The sequence below is a fragment of the Ranitomeya imitator genome, chromosome 3 (genome assembly GCF_032444005.1).
Source record: "Ranitomeya imitator isolate aRanImi1 chromosome 3, aRanImi1.pri, whole genome shotgun sequence".
Taxonomy (NCBI): domain Eukaryota; kingdom Metazoa; phylum Chordata; class Amphibia; order Anura; family Dendrobatidae; genus Ranitomeya; species Ranitomeya imitator.
Window position 1 is genome coordinate 575,085,098 of NC_091284.1, and position 17,748 is coordinate 575,102,845.

The following is a 17,748-nucleotide window of genomic DNA, read 5'->3' on the forward strand; positions in this document are numbered from 1 at the left end:
CCGGCCCGGAGCACAGTGCTGCAATTCTAGAATTCTAGGAGACATTTTCAAAATCTATTAAATGCAAATCACAAAAAGGGACTTATGAGAAGAAATGTATACAGAGAAAAAAATTAGTGTATATTAAAAGTGTAAAAGTTTTTTTTATTTTTTTATTTTTTATTTTAAGGGGTTGTCCGACTGTAAAACACATTTTTTCTTGTCAGACATGGATGGCTTTAAAATAATAAACAGAACTACTGTATACCCACATTCCGAAGCCATGCCGGGTGTCTGCACTGCCTTTGCAAGCGGTGTCAGTTTTGTTCAGAAGTCAAAGGACTAGAAGATCGGGTCATCAGAAAAACGTTTTGGCTGTGTGCACACGTTGCAGATTTTTCAAGTGTTTTTCGCTTTTTTTCGCTATAAAAACGCGTAAAAAACGCATAAAAACGCATACATTATGCATCCCATCATTTAGAATGCATTCCGCAATTTTTGTGCACATGATGCGTTTTTCATCGCGGTAAAAAACGCTGCATGGTCATTAATTTTGCAGATTTTCCGCGTTTTTCCCGCTATTTAATGCATTGGGAAGCTCCGGAAAAAAAACGTGTCAAAAACGCTAAAAAACATCGCATGCGGATTTCTTGCAGAAAATGTCCGGTTTTTGCTCAGGAAATTTTTGCAAGAAATCCTGAACGTGTGCACATAGCCTTAATGATATGCTCTTTTAGTCGCCTGACAGCTGCAGTCAATCACATGCTACAGCGGTCCTGCGACTTCTGAACTGAGCAGACACCCCTTCTGGGGTCAGCACAGACCTCCTGATCTGCCTGCCCTAGTTATGCAGGGGGGATTGAATTTCACCATTGAACAACCCCTTTAAATAGCTTAATTCTGCTTTGGGATATGAGCTCTTAATATTCGAGTAGCCAATTATATTAGATGGAGACTGATTGATTGTTCAACCACAATATACATCTTACTCTATATGGTTAGTTATAGTTACTCAATCTAACCATACATTATCACTGACACCAGGGAAAGGACCAAGAACCGATTCAGCATTTGCTGGGGTTTTTTAAGTGCCTTTTTTTTTTTCTTTTAAAATGCATTTTTTTCATTGCATTTTTGACTGCTATTTTTTACATGCGTTGGAGTTTTTTGTCTCTTATTGCCATGTCATGTTCTAAATTAACCTGCATTATTTTCGAAAATTCCTATTATTTGGCTTTCACATGCATTTCAACTCCGCATGGCAGTCAAATTCATGATTAATTACACCACTTTAGTAGTGTAACTTACACGAGCAATATACTCCAGTCTCAGACTGGAAGGGGGTGCCTGGTATGCCGATTTACAGGGCAAAAAGGTGCATTGAGCCCTTAGCCACACCAAGGAGCCCACATCCATCTATGAAATAAAAAGTTTTGTTTTCCTGAAAAACTAAAGTAAAATCTGAATCGGTTTCATAGCAGCTAATTCCTTTAAGTTTCTTTATGTAAAAGTTCATAAGACTCGAGTAAAAGGCGTCTCTGAATTTATGCAGGTAACCATTTGATGAAACATATGTATAAATTTAAAAGATACAATAAAAATATACGGTAATTAAAATGTGTAAGATACATTAAAAAATGCTTTACATATGGTAGACTTTTATAAAACACCATTACTGATACACACACTAATGAAAACAAGTAAAAGCATAAAAAAAAGACAATAATTTGTGGGCATGAGCAACCAGACTGATGTATCATGGTGTACTACACCAGTGCAGAGCAGTGATATTCTACAGTACCGTATGTCTTATTTAGTCTTGAGAATAGCTATATAAGGGGGAATATGATTAACCTGCACAAGTACATAAATTTCCCAAACCAAACATATAGTCAAAAAGCTGTATTGTGTAAAACACTCACAAAAAAAAGACAAAAAGGTACTCCCTACATCTTGATGAAAAAAAAAAAAAAAAAGATCCATTTCCATAGGATTCAAGCCTTCTTGAGGACTTAATCTATAGAACAGCCTACCTCAAGAGCTGGTCACAGAAGGAACAATGATGCTTTTAATAATACAAATACTTGTGTGCATCTATAACATTCTTGTTCTGAATGATGACCCAGTCGATCGACACTCAGGATCAGGAGTGAAAGACCTGCTTTTTGGGGCAGACTGAGTCATGCATTATGGATGAACCTATATCTCATTCCCTTTAGCCTTCCCATCCCTCTGATGAACTTCATGGACAGAAGTCTTTTTTCCAACCATACTAACTATGTAACTACAAGAAAAGGATAATATACTTACACATTCTGTATGTACTGGATGCACGGCAAACAACAAAGCACTAAGTAACGCTGCCTTGGGGGAATATGTCATTTTTTTTCCCTTGTCACATGTTTTGCCACCGAACAGTAGTGAAAACACATCAAGCATCAGGACAGACACCATGCAATGTAAAATAATGTTGATTACATGAAACCCAACTGGGTGCAAACCTCCTGCAAGGGCATAACTGACTCTGCAAAACATTACAAAGGACGGATAATTAACTATACATTACAAGATAGCTACATTGTATCACATGATTTTATGTAATATTAAATAATTTTATATTGACAAATCAATAATGATAGCACTTGGTATTATTGTGCACACATTTACCTAAAACACTATGGCTACTTTCACACTGGCGTTTTTTGCCGGACGTCGCAATGCGTTGTTTATGGCAAAAAACGCATCCTGCAAAGTTGTTTGCAGGATGCGTTTTTGCCCCATAGATTAACATTAGCGACGCATTGCGATGCTTTGCCACACGTCGCAACCGTCGTGCGACGGTTGCGCCATGTTGTGGCGGACCGCCGGGAGCAAAAAACATTAAATGTAACGTTTTTTGCTCCTGACGGACCGCTTTTTCCGACCGCGCATGCGTGACCGGAACTCCGCCCCACCTCCCCGCACCTCACAATGGGGCAGCGGATGCGCTGGAGAATGCATCAGCTGCACCCGTTGTGCGGCGCTAACAACGCTAGCGTCGGAATCTCGGCCCGACGCAATGCGACGGGCCGAATTCCGACACTAGTGTGAAAGTAGCCTTACATAAGGATGACATGGAGCACAGAGTACTCTTGACATCACTGCCCAAGGGTGTCCATAAAGACAGTTCAGGTAGGAAGAGTTGGTGGCACCAGCATGATAATAGTCTAAAGTTACAAAATTAAATATTAATATGCTAAACAGGATTTTGAATTTACATTTAGGGATAAGCATTTTTTTCCTTATGCGTTTCTGTCATTCTATTGCATTTTTATTTATGGAGGCTGAATTACGTAGCAGATAAATGCATATATGGCCTGTAGTTTAATCTGAATTTTGCTTTACAGATTTGTGCACATAACAGTACCATGTCATTAGCACCATTTAATTTTTATGTTTCACAGACTTTACAGCTGCGTAACAGACATAAAGCCCATTTGCTTTTCCAGCCTTTTTGGTGACAGCAAAACAAAACATAAAATAGTATTAGGTCTCATTTACACATCCATGTTTAAACACATATCGTATATACGACGAATTTTTCAGCACATTTTTTTTTTGCTGAAAACGACCCCCTCAGCTTATACACAAGTCATTGTCCCGGAAGACAGCGGGGGAGGAGGAGCGGCAGGTCCACGAGGCAGGAGCCCTTGCTGCCACTAAAGCCTGTGCCCACTGCAAAAGAGAAATGATTATTCACTGCACTGGCAATGAATATTAATTTCTCTTATAGCGCGCAGTTACCGCTGCAGCCACCAGCTTCCAGCAGCTGCCGGGCTATCACGGGAGCCCGCTCATTAAGGTAATGAATATTCACCTCTCTCCACTCCCATAGGCATGGAGAGAGGTGAATATTAATTCCCTTAATGAGTGGGGACACATGATCGCTCGGCAGCAGGAGCTGCTGGCACCGGAACGAGATGCTGCGAGGGCGCGTAGGGAAGGTAAATAGGATTTTTTTTTATTTTTATGCTTTTCTCATGGTGGCCACACATGCAAGGATAGGGATGAGAAACCATGTATACAAGGATGGGAATAAGGAGCCATGCAGACAAGGATGGGAATAAGGAGCCACGCATACAAGGATGGGAATAAAGAGCCACGCAGACAAGGATGGGAATAAGGAGCCACGAAGACAAGGATGGGAATAAGGAGCCATGCAGACAAGGCTGGAAATAAGGAGCCAAGCAGCCAAAGATGGGAATAAGAAGCCATGCAGACAAGGCAGGGAATAATGAGCCACGCAGGCAAGGATGGGAATAAGGAGCCACGAAGACAAGGATGGGAATAAGGAGCAATGCAGACAAGGCTGGAAATAAGGAGCCATGCAGACAACGCTGCAAATAAGGAGCCACACAGACAATGATGGTAATAAGGAGCCACGCAGATAAGGATGGGAATAAGGAGCCACGCAGACAAGGATGGGAATAAGGAGCCACGCAGACAAGGATGGGACTAAGGATCCATGCATACAAGGATGGGACTAAGGATCCATGCAGACAAGGATGGGACTAAGGAGCCGTACAGACAAGGATGGGACTAAGGAGCCATGCATCTAAGGATGGGGATGAGGAGCCATGCAGACAAGGATGGGGATGAGGAGCCATGCAGACAAGGATGGGGATGAGGAGCCATGCAGACAAGGATGGGGTTGATGAGCCATGCAGACAAGGATGGGGATGAGGGGACGATGCATACCCGGCCTATACTCGAATCAATAAGTTTTCCCAGTTTTTTGTGACAAAATTAGGTGCCACGGCTTATACTCAGCTCAGCTTATACACGAGTATATACGGTACATGAAAAAAAACGGTACCAAGGTTAGTGTTTTGGATTAGAGTGTCATCAAAGTATGGTCCTCGTGTTCGTTGTTACCATCAGAGTGTCATCAGTATACTGTCCTTGTGTCCATTTTTACCATCAGTGTCATCATTATACTATCCTCGTGTCCGTTTTTACCATCAGAGTCATAAGTATAAGGCCCATGTGTCTATTTTTACCATCAGAGTGTCATCAGTATACGGTCCTCGTGTCCATTTTTACCATCGGCGTTTTAACATTGCACAGATGGATAAATGACAATACTACGTCTTTCCTTTGCAATGTTACATATGGACACAACATGGATGACATCTGTGTGCTGTACGTGTTTTTCCCAGACCCATGAGTTATGCATGGACACACAGTGCATGAAAAACATGGACAAGTGAATAGCTTCTGAGATTATAGCGGGAACGTATTGTAACCGTGAAAAAAAAAAAACAAAAACAGAACATGTACATGCAACTCGGACGTCTGAATGAGGACTTACAAACAACATTGGAGGGGTTCTCCAAGAAATGTACTAAAATAAGTTTTAGTACATTTTTCTAAATACCTTAATATACCAAAAAGGTATGCTTTGTCTAGTTCACTATCAGGATTCCAAGATGTAGCTACCATGAATCGCACCCCTTCCCAGATTGCAGAGGACACGCAGTAGGAGTAGGATGGGCTGTGTGAAGCACAAGACAGAGGTCATGTCAGAGCAGAGCCCCGTTGGGCATCTTAAACATTCAGTCAACCTGGTAGGACACTGAGTGGAGCTGGACTAAAGGAGAAGAGAAGTACCTTTCTTTAGCTGACTGAGAATGAACATACATCTCCATCAGCCTGACAGGTTTAGTGCGTCAGTCTTCACACAGTCCATCCTACTGCATGTCCTGGCAGTTGCCATGTTCAAAATCCTGACAGAGATAAAGCATATCTTTTTGCCAAATAAAAGGTGTTTAAAAAGTTTAATCCTTAAATGCATATTTTATTATATTTCTTAAAGAGAAATATTACAGATATATAATAGGTCAGCGTTGTGCTTTAAAGTGTATAACTTACCTAAATGTTAAGACTGTGAGCGGTCTGTACGACTTATGACTTGCATTGCTACTGAGTTTGGTGCCCCAAAAATCATGAAGCCAAAGATCCCCAAATGTAGTCTCACCTCGGAGGTCCTAAATATAAAGCATAAAAACTGTGATCATGGAGAAGACTTCAATGGCGAGGCTATCTGCAAAAGTTCTGGGCAGTTGTGTCACCGAATTGGTTGTCATAGTCTAGAATCCTACACCTCATACAGGTACACTTATCTACATAGTAAAACTATTTCACTGCTGTACAATTTAAGGGAGAAATACAAATACTAAAAATAAAGTGACAACTTGCTTTGAAATTTCTGTGCATGTATCTCAATGATACGGTTTGCTTGAAAACACATTAGTACACACAATTAGCAGAGCTAAAGCAGGTGCCAAAAATATTCCAGGGATTCTAAATAAGAAATTAGTCGGGGTAAACATCAACACGAGTAATTAATGTCACCGAAGTACCACAGTCACCAAGCATTACCATGGATGGAAACAATGGTATCCAAACGCCAAATGGAAATTTATATACGATATCTCAGCGCGATACATGTGCTCCTGCAGGAAGAACTCAAGCTAAACTGAAAGCTTTAAACAGAAGGTTTTCATATTCTTCAGGACTAGGAAAACCTTCATTTTAATGCTGTAGTAAAAAATGACTCGCTTCTTCTCTTTTAAAAAATATATATTTGATTATATTTTCATGCTTCTCTTAGTATACATGTTGAGATTTAAATCTATGGAAAACTAAACATGTAGAAAAAAAGAGGGTTTGCCAAGTTTAGAAAAACAAAAAAAAGGTTTTAAATGACTTTGTATATTCTGAGACTATAGTGCAGGTGATCATTCACAGGGTGGCGCTCATAGCAATCTGGCATCAACAACCAGAGGTCTCAAGGAGACCTCTGGCTATCATGCAGATGCACTGATGACCCCCCCGATCATGTGACGGGGTCACCGATGAGTGCATTTCCGGCCAGATGCGCTTGTTAAATGCCGCTGTCAGAGTTTGACAGCGGCATTTAACTAGTTAATAGGTGTGGGCGGATCGCGATTCTGCCCGCACCTATTGTGGGCACATGTCAGCTGTCCCGGCTTTGATGCGGGCTCACTGCCGGAGCCCACACAAAGCAGGGGTTCTGCCATCGGACGTACTATTCCCTCCGATGGCAAAAAGGGGTTAAAGGAGTCTGTCATTTTTTTAATTAACCCCTTTACCCCCAAGGGTGGTTTTCACGTTATGGACCAGGCCAATTTTTACAATTCTGACCACTGTCCCTTTATGAGGTTATAACTCAGGAACTCTTCAACGGATCCCAGTGATTCTGACATTGTTTTCTCGTGACATATTGTACTTCATGATAGTGGTAAAATTTCTTTGATATTACCTGCGTTTATTTGTGTAAAAAACGGAAATATGGCGAAAATTTCGCAATATTCCAACTTTGAATTTTTATGCAATTAAATCACAGAGATATGTCACACAAAATACTTAATAAGTAACATTTCCCACATGTCTACTTTACATCAGCACAATTTTGGAACCAAAATTTTTTTTTGTTAGGGAGTTATAAGGGTTAAAAGTTGACCAGCAATTTCTCATTTTTACAACACCATTTTTTTTTTAGGGACCACATCACATTTGAAGTCATTTTGAGGGGTCTATATGATAGAAAATACCCAAGTGTGACACCATTCTAAAAACTGCACCCCTCAAGGTTCTCAAAACCACATTCAAGAAGTTTATTAACCCTTCAGGTGTTTCACAGAAATTTTTGGAATGTTTAAATAAAAATTAACATTTAACTTTTTTTCACAAAAAATTTACTTCAGCTCCAATTTGTTTTATTTTACCAAGGGATACAGGAGAAAATGGACCCCAAACCTTATTGTACAATTTGTCCTGAGTACGCCAATACCCCATAAGTGGAGGTAAACCACTGTTTGGGCGCATGACAGAGCTTGGAAGCGAAGGAGCGCCATTTGACTTTTTAATGCAAAATTGACTGGAATTGAGATGGGACGCCATGTTGCGTTTGGAGAGCCACTGATGTGCCTAAACATTGAAACCCCCCACAAGTGACACCATTTTGGAAAGTAGACCCCCTAAGGAACTTATCTGGATGTGTGGTGAGCACTTTGACCCACCAAGTGCTTCACAGAAGTTTATAATGCAGAGCCGTAAAAATAAAACAAAAATTTTTTCCCACAAAAATTACTTTTTAGCCCCCAGTTTTGTATTTTCCCGAGGGTAACAGGAGAAATTGGACCCCAAAAGTTGTTGTGCAATTTGTCCTGAGTGCGCTGATACCCCATATGTGGGGGGGAACCACCGTTTGGGCGCATGGGAGGGCTCGGAAGGGAAGGAGCGCCATTTGGAATACAGACTTAGGTGGAATGGTCTGCAGGCGTCACATTGCATTTGCAGAGCCCCTAATGTACCTAAACAGTAGAAACCCCCCACAAGTGACCCCATATTGCAAACTAGACCCCCCCACAAACTTATCTAGATGTGTTGTGAGAACTTTGAGCCCCCAAGTGTTTCACTACAGTTTATAACGCAGGCCGTGAAAATAAAAAAAATCTTTTTTTTTCCCCACAAAAATTTTTTTTTAGCCCCCAGTTTTGTATTTTCCCAAGGGTAACAGGAGAAATTGGACCCCAAAAGTTGTTGTCCAATTTGTCCTGAGTATGCTGATACCCCATATGTTGGGGTAAACTCCTGTTTGGGCACACGGGAGAGCTCGGAAGGGAAGGAGCACTGTTTTACTTTTTCAACGCAGAATTGGCTGGAATTGAGATCGGACGCCATGTCGCGTTTGGAGAGCCCCTGATGTGTCTAAACAGTGGAAGCCTCCCAATTATAACTGAAATGCTAATCCAAACACACCCCTAACCCTAATTCCAACGGTAACCCTAACCACACCTCTAACCCAGACACACCCCTAACCCTAATCCCAACCCTATTCCCAACCGCAAATGTAATCCAAACCCTAACTGTAGCCCCAACCCTAACTGTAGCCTTAACCCTAACTGTAGCCTTAACCCTAACTGTAGCCTTAACCCTAACTGTAGCCTTAACCCTAACTGTAGCCTTAACCCTAACTGTAGCCTTAACCCTAACTGTAGCCTTAACCCTAACTGTAGCCTTAACCCTAACTGTAGCCTTAACCCTAACTGTAGCCTTAACCCTAACTGTAGCCTTAACCCTAACTGTAGCCTTAACCCTAACTGTAGCCTTAACCCTAACTGTAGCCTTAACCCTAACTGTAGCCTTAACCCTAACTGTAGCCTTAACCCTAACTGTAGCCTTAACCCTAACTGTAGCCTTAACCCTAACTGTAGCCTTAACCCTAACTGTAGCCTTAACCCTAACTGTAGCCTTAACCCTAACTGTAGCCTTAACCCTAACTGTAGCCTTAACCCTAACTGTAGCCTTAACCCTAACTGTAGCCTTAACCCTAACTGTAGCCTTAACCCTAACTGTAGCCTTAACCCTAACTGTAGCCTTAACCCTAACTGTAGCCTTAACCCTAACTGTAGCCTTAACCCTAACTGTAGCCTTAACCCTAACTGTAGCCTTAACCCTAACTGTAGCCTTAACCCTAACTGTAGCCTTAACCCTAACTGTAGCCTTAACCCTAACTGTAGCCTTAACCCTAACTGTAGCCTTAACCCTAACTGTAGCCTTAACCCTAACTGTAGCCTTAACCCTAACTGTAGCCTTAACCCTAACTGTAGCCTTAACCCTAACTGTAGCCTTAACCCTAACTGTAGCCTTAACCCTAACTGTAGCCTTAACCCTAACTGTAGTCTTAACCGTAGCCCTAACCCTAACTATAGCCCTAACCCTAGCCCTAACCATAACTCTAGCCCTAACCCTAGCCCTAACGGGAAAATGGAAATAAATACATCTTTTTAATTTTTTTATTTTTCCCTAACTAAGGGGGTGATGAAGGGGGGTTTTATTTACTATTTATAGCTTTTTTAGCGGATTTTTATGATTGGCAGCCGTCACACACTGAAAGACGCTTTTTATTGCAAAAAATATTTTTTGCGTTACCACATTTTGAGAGCTATAATTTTTCCATACTTGAGTCCACAGAGTCATGTGAGGTCTTGTTTTTTGCGGGACGAGTTGATGTTTTGATTGGTAACATTTTCGGGCACGTGACATTTTTTGATCGCTTTTTATTCCGATTTTTGTGAGGCAGAATTACCAAAAACCAGCTATTCATGAATTTCTTTTGGGGGAGGCGTTTATACCGTTCCGCGTTTGGTAAAATTGATAAAGCAGTTTTATTCTTCGGGTCAGTACGATTACAGCAACACCTCATTTATATCATTTTTTTATGTTTTGGCGCTTTTATACGATAAAAACTATTTTATAGAAAAAATTATTTTTGCATCGCTTTATTCTGAGGACTATAACTTTTTTATTTTTTTGCTGATGTTGCTGTATGGCGGCTCGTTTTTTGCGGGACAAGATGACGCTTTCAGCGGTACCATGGTTATTTATATCCGTCTTTTTGATCGCGTGTTATTCCACTTTTTGTACGGCGGTATGATAATAAAGCGTTGTTTTTTGTCTCTTTTTTGTTACGGTGTTTACTGAAGGGGTTAACTAGTGGGACAGTTTTATAGGTCGGGTCGTTACGGACGCGGCGATACTAAATATGTGTACTTTTATTGTTTTTTTTTAATTTAGATTAAGAAATGTATTTATGGGAATAATATATATATTTTTTTTTTTTAACACACTTGTAAAAAAATTTTTGAACTTTTTTACTTTGTCCCAGGGGGGGACAATACAGATCGGTGATCTGCCAGTTTGCACAGCACTCTGACAGATCACCGATCTGTCTCAGAGCGCTGCAGCGTTACCAAGTGCCTGCTCTGAGCAGGCACTTTGTAAGGCACCTCCCTCCCTGCAGGACCCGGATCCGCGGCCATCTTGGATCCGGGACTTGCTGCAGGAAGGAAGGTAGGAGACCCCCGGAGCAACGCGATCACATCGCGTTGCTGCGGGGGTCTCAGGGAAGCCCGCAGGGAGCCCCCTCCCTGCGCGATGCTTCCCTGCACCGCCGGAACATCGCGATCATGTTTGATCGCAGTGTGCCGGGGGTCAATGTGCCGGGGGCGGTCCGTGACCGCTCTTGGCACATAATGCCGGATGTCAGCTGCGATAAGCAGCTGACACCCGGCCGTGATCGGCCGCGCTCCCCCCGTGAGCGCGGCCGATCGCCTATGACGTACTATTCCATCCTTGGGAAGTAAAGCCCACCCCACATGGACGGAATAGTACGTCTAATGGCAGAAAGGGGTTAAAGGACTTTATTCTTGGTGTATGTGTTTTCATACAGTATGACTACGGGGTTAGTAATGGGGTCGTCTTATTGACACCTCTCCATTACTAACCTTGGGGCTTGATGTCACCGGACAATACAAAGGTGACATCAACCCTCCCCCCCAACTATCACCCTACTTGCCTCCGCTACAGGGCAAGTGGGAAGAGTCGGGCAAAGTGCCAGAATTGGCGCATCTAATATATCTGCCTTTTATGGGTGGCTGCGGGCTGATATTTTTAGGCTGGGGGTGGTCAATATCCATGGCCCTTTACCAGACTGAAAATAAAAGCCAAATAAAAGCCCCCAGCTGTCTGCTTTAGCAAGGCAGGTTGTCAAAAATTGGAGGGACCCCACAACGTTTTTTTTAATTATTTATTTAAATAATACGGTATGGGGACCCCTCTATTCTTGATAACTAGCCTTGTTGAAGCTGACAGGTGTGAGTGTTGCAGCCCCCAGCTGTGAGTTTTGTCTACCTGGTTAACAAAAATACAGGGGAACCCATGCCGGGTTCTTTTTTTACATTATTTATTTACAGCGAATGAGCAGCAGATGAATAATTGCATCCACCGCTCCTGCTCTCGCTGTTATTAGCGGCAGCAGGTGTCGGATGATGGGAGCAGTAATTAAGCATGTATTAGGGGGTCGAAGTAAGGGAAATTGATTTGTCGAAGTCGGAGGTTTGGAGTATTGACTCCACATCTCTGTCGTCCACTGCAGCTTGCGGTACACAACCCTGGACATACTCACCAGGTGAAATGTCAACGGTGTGAGTCATCAGGGCGCGACTTCTGGACTACTAGAGCAGTGACACAGTGCAGGGAAAGCTCTCGGCAGCAGCGCGTGCATTAGCAGCGCTCCTGCCGAAAGCAGTTTTAACCCTGTGGACGCTGGGGGACGTGACAGACATCAGAATGTGAGTATGTACTGTTTTTTGTTTTTTTTTTACTTTTACAATGGTAACCAGGGTAAATATTGGGTTACTAAGCACGGCCCTGCTCTTAGTAACCCGATGTTTACCCTGGTTACCCGGGGGACTTCGGCATCGTTGAAGACAGTTTCAACGATGCCGAAGTTGTTCCCCGGATCGTTGGTCGCTGGAGAGAGCTGTCTGTGTGACAGCTCCCCAGCGACCACACAACGACTTACCAACGATCACGGCCAGGTCGTATTGCTGGTCGTGATCGTTGGTAAGTCGTTTAGTGTAACGGTACCTTAAAGAACAGTAAATTAGTGTAAAAAAAATAGGGATTTTTGTGTTACTCACCGTAAAATCCTTTTCTCCGAGACGCTCATTGGGGGACACAGGACTGTGGACTGTGGGTGTATGCTTCTGCTGCCAGGAGGCTGACACTAAGTAAACTTGAAAAAAAAAAAGTTAGCTCCTCCTCCATCGTATACACCCTGACACTGGCTACCAGAGACTCCAGTTTGGCGCAAAAAGCAGTAGGAGAACAAAAAACACAAAAAATAATATAACAGCATAAATACAGAAACTTTATGTCTCGAAAAGATCCTACTGACTAATGTAATCAGATATAACCAAAGCAGCCATAAGGCTACCAGGGAGGGAGCTGTGTCCCCCAATGAGCGTCTCGGAGAAAAGGATTTTACGGTGAGTAACACAAAAATCCCTATTTCTCCTTCGCCTCATTGGGGGGACACAGGACTGTGGGATGTCCTAAAGCAGTCCCTGGGTGGGAAAAAACAACTCACCAGTAAAAGACATCCAGATAATGTTTGTCTACAAATGTGCCACTGCCGCTTGAAGAATTCTTCTACCCAGACTTGCATCTGCAGAGGTCTGGGAGTGGACATTATAATGTTTGACAAATGTATGCAGACTAGACCAGGTCGCAGCCTTGCAAACCTGTTCTGCTGAGGCCTGGTGCCGAACGGCCCAGGAAGCCCCCACCGCTCTAGTCGAATGAGCCTTGATTCCGGCCGGAACCGTCATGCCCATGGAGCGATAAGCCTCCTGAATGGTCGCCCTTATCCACCTGGCCAGGGTAGATTTTGAAGCCGCGCATCCCTTCCTGCGACCCTGCGGAAGGACAAACAGAGCATCTGTGTGGCGAAAAGGAGCCGTACGGGAAACGTACCTCCTCAGAGCCCTCACCAGATCCAACGTATGGAGAGCTTTTTCTACACGGTGCGCAGGTGCTGGACAAAAAGAGGGCAGAACAATATCTTCATTGATATGAAATGATGAAACAACCTTCGGCAAAAAGGACGGTGCTGGTCTGAGCACCACCTTGTCCTGATGAAAACGCAAAAAAGGAGGACGACAAGAAAGGGCTGCCAGCTCCGATACCCGTCTTATGGACGTTATGGCCACTAAAAATACGACTTTCCAAGAAAGAAACATCAAAGAAACCTCTTGAAGAGGCTCAAAAGGAGCGTCCTGTAAAGCCCTTAAGACCAGATTAAGGTCCCAAGCTTCCAAAGGAGTCTTATAAGGAGGGACCTTATGAGCGACTCCCTGAAAAAAAAGTCCTGACTTGACGATTAGGAGCAATCTTGCGCTGAAAAAGAACTGATAAAGCCGAAACCTGCCTTTTAAGGGTACTAGGAGCAAGCCCAGAAACCAGGCCTGCTTGAAGGAAGGCTAGAATGTTTGGAACGGAAAAACGCAGAGGAGGCAGCCCGCGCTCTCTACACCAGGAAAGAAACACCTTCCAAGTGTGATAATAAATCCTGGCCGAGACGGACTTACATGCACTGATCATGGTATCAGCCACTTCTTGAGAAAACCCAGCCTGAGTTAAAACCCAAGATTCAACGGCCAGGCCATCAAATGTAGGACCTCCGAGTTCTGGTGGTAGATCGGCCCATGAGATAGAAGATCCGGCCGATCGGGGAGCCGCCAAGGAACCCCGGCGAGAAGTTGTACCAGGTCTGCATACCAGGTCCGTCGAGGCCAATCCGGAGCGATCAGGATGGCCGGCACTCTCTCTGATTTGATCTTCTTGATTACTCTCGGGAGCAGTGCCAGAGGAGGGAACAGATAAGAGAGATGAAATTGGTTCCAAGACAGTACCAGCGCATCCACGGCGATAGCCTGGGGATCTCGGTACCGAGAGACAAAACTGGGCACCTTGGCATTCATCTTGGATGCCATTAGATCCACGTCTGGAGTTCCCCAAAATGGCATATCTGCAAAAAAACCTCGGGATGGAGAGACCATTCCCCGGAGGCTAGGCCCTGACGGCTTAAGAAATCTGCCGCCCAGTTTTCTTCGCCCGGAATGTGGACCGCCGAGATCACAGTGATTTCTCTCCACTCAGAGTAGAATCTGTTTTACCTCCTGCATGGCTGCCTTGCTGCGGGTGCCCCCCTGGTGATTTATGTAGGCTACCGCCGTTGCGTTGTCCGATTGAATTCGGACAGGGCGACCCGCCAGAAGGTGGTGGAAACGCAACAAGGCTAACCGAACTGCTCGAATCTCTAAGATATTGATGGGGAGATCTGATTCCAGAGGAGACCAGCGTCCCTGAGCTGTGTGATGGAAGAACACTGCTCCCCAACCCAGGAGACTGGCATCTGTTGAGACCACTAGCCAATTGGTTGGGGGAAAAGGCTTTCCCCTGAGTAGAGATGAGCTGTTTAGCCACCAAGCGAGAGCCTGCTTGGTCTGGAAAGACAACCGAAATTTGCGGTTGAGAGAGAGAGGATTTCTGTTCCATACTGATAGGATTGCACGCTGGAGGGGTCGAAGATGAAACTGTGCAAACGGAACCGCCTCTATGGTTGCAACCATCTTTCCTAACACCCTCATCCCGGACCGAATCGTATGAGGGCATGGTTGTAGAAGATTCCTCACTTCCCGCCGAAGGGCTAGGACCTTGTCCTGGGGAAGGAAAGTTAGGGCTTGAGAGGTGTCGAAGATCATGCCTAAAAAAGAGATTTTTCGAGACGGCTGTAGGGATGACTTCCTTAAATTTACCAACCAACCTAGACGGGAAAGGGTGTCCAGAGTGATGCCGACATTTTCCCTGCAAGATTGAAATGTCGGTCCCTTGATCAGCAGATCGTCTAGGTATGGCAAGACGACTATACCTCGGGAGTGCAGAATGGACACCACAGTTGACATGACTTTTGTGAACACCCTGGGAGCGGAGGCCAGTCCGAAAGGTAATGCCGTGAACTGGAAGTGTAGATTGTTTACGGCAAACCGGAGAAATCTTTGATGGAGCGGAAAGATGGGAATATGAAGATAAGCATCCTGAATGTCTACTGAGGCCAAAAATTCTCCCTTTTCCAGAGAGGCGATGACCGACCACAGAGACTCCATCCGAAAGTGACGAACGCGGACAAACCTGTTTAAGAGTTTGAGATCTAGGATAGGCCTCACTGCTCCATCCTTTTTGGGCACTACAAAAAGATTGGAATAAAAACCCTGAAACCTTTCTTCCTTTGGAACAGGAGAAATGACACCGCTGATACCGAGAGACTCTATGGAATTGAACAGGCTTTGACGAAGAGATTTGCACCTGGGAAGACGGGATGGGAAGAACCGGGGAGGAGGAAGACAGACCAGCTCTATCTTGTAACCTGAAGATACGAGCTCTGCCACCCACTGGTCGTGGATTACCTGACGCCAGACCTGGCGAAATAAAAGTAGACGTCCGCCTACTTTTTTGGAGACGCCCGGAAGAGGCCTCCAGTCACTTGGCCGAAAATCTTTGCGTCCTAGACCCTCTGGATCTAGAAGACTGGGGACGCATTCTTCCCCCCTGGCTGGCTGTATAAGGGGTCCGACCGTCTCGGTCCTGCTTGGGCCGACCCTGCGCAGGAGAACCTGCTGCTGGGGCCCATCTGACATAGCGAAAGGTTCTAAAACGGGCCTGAAATTGGTGCCGAAAAGGCTGTCTAGCCCTCTGCTGAGGAAGAAACTTACTTTTCCCTCCTGTGGAGTCAGAAATGAGCTGATCCAGCTTTTCTCCGAACAAACGACCGCCCTGATACGGCAGGGATGTAAGAGATTTTTTTAGAGGTAGAATCAGCTCGCCAGGACCTTAACCAAAGGGCCCTCCTGATGGCAATAGCATTAGACGCAGCCGAAGAAGCACAATCTGCCGCATCCAGAGATGCGTTAATCAGGTAGCTACCGGCCATAGCTACCTGAGACGACATTTCAGCCAATTCTGCTGGCACATTACCTTCTTGGAGAGCCTTAGATAACGAGTCTGACCAAGATACTACTGGAGGACTGGCAGGGGGGGGCTCCTGGACACGAGCAGCGTCACAGGCCTCACAGAGGCGATTACTTTGGGCGTGCGGAAAAAGGGCACTACAAGATACACAACTGGAAAAAAGAACCGTGTGAGTCTTAACCTTTCTAGACATAACGATCCATAATGCTATACCCAGGGCCAGAGACAGGGACAAAAAGAATGCTTCAGCCAGATGCAGGAAGAAGCACTTACCCCAGTCCTGTGTCCCCACGAGTACCGAGATGGATCCTAAAGGCACGATGCGAAGCCCAAAAAAAACGCGCTCTTATATGTACAGCAGGCCTTAGGGGGGAGGGACCGCCAAAGATGCTGCGGCCTGGAGCAGGCCCAAAGCCGGGGCTTCAATTTTCCCCCTGTAGGGGACCGGAGAGCCGGAACCGGAAGTGACGCGCCGGAGGGGGCGGAGCCTCACATCGCGGTATGAAGGCCGGAAGTCCCGGCTCCAGGAAGCTGCCAGAAGCAGCCAGGCAGGGCCGAAGCCTATGGGGGGATAGCAGCGCCGTACCCGCAGCGCCGCTCCTAACACCGAACACCCTGGGAGCGGTGCACCGCCGGACCACGCTGCAGCGAAGCTGCGCTGCAGCGCCGACAACGCTCCAGCGCCGCAGCCCTGACACAGCAGCACCGGACCACCCGGATCATGCCGCAGCGCCGCGCCGGCTAACGCAGCAGCGCCGCTGAAAAGAGGCACCGCACTCCCGGAGGATGCAGCAGGTAAAGCCAGGAGCCCCCCTTGTGATTCTCTTATAGATATGCTGTGAACAAATCTGCACCAAATTGGCAAAGTGTGAACCTGTCCTTAGGATCAGACTGTGACAATATTGTGATGGTTCGTTATGAAAGTGGACATATCCTTTAAAGTGATATTCCAGCACAAACCAGTGGACACAGAATCCACTGGATAGGCGCCGACTGTTAGACTTGCCGACGTCCCCGTCACTAGATCCGCCTCATCGAGGGGTAGAAAAAATGACGGTGCAGGAACCCTATCTCCATTATCCCCAGGATAAGGAGAGGGACCGTCACCACCCCAGCTAACACCCGCAGGGGTGTAGAAATCAGGGGGGAACACACGGACAACTCACGGGCACCTGTACAGCCTGGAGTCTAGGTACCTCAGGGTGGTCAGGGCTAAGTCCGGTGAATAATCCCACATAGCGGGGAAGGATACGTGGAGAAATATCGCACGTACTTGACCGTTGATGGTTTGGGGAGATCGGACCCTCAAAAAGGTCCGTCGCCCCTTCA

The 17,748-nt window shown here is 45.2% G+C and overlaps 1 protein-coding gene across 2 annotated transcripts in view; it reads right to left on the reverse strand.

Moving 5' to 3' along the window:
- The window catches only part of TMTC4 (transmembrane O-mannosyltransferase targeting cadherins 4), a 253,025-nt gene that overhangs the window by 192,238 nt on the left and 43,039 nt on the right, over window positions 1-17,748 (reverse strand). For both annotated transcript variants that reach the window (XM_069757974.1, XM_069757975.1), the window contains exons 3-4: window positions 5,890-6,005; window positions 2,290-2,503 (exon numbers count right to left, since the gene is read on the reverse strand). In XM_069757974.1, coding sequence (XP_069614075.1) covers window positions 2,290-2,503; window positions 5,890-6,005 — 330 coding nt within the window. The remainder of the gene's footprint in view (window positions 1-2,289; window positions 2,504-5,889; window positions 6,006-17,748) is intronic.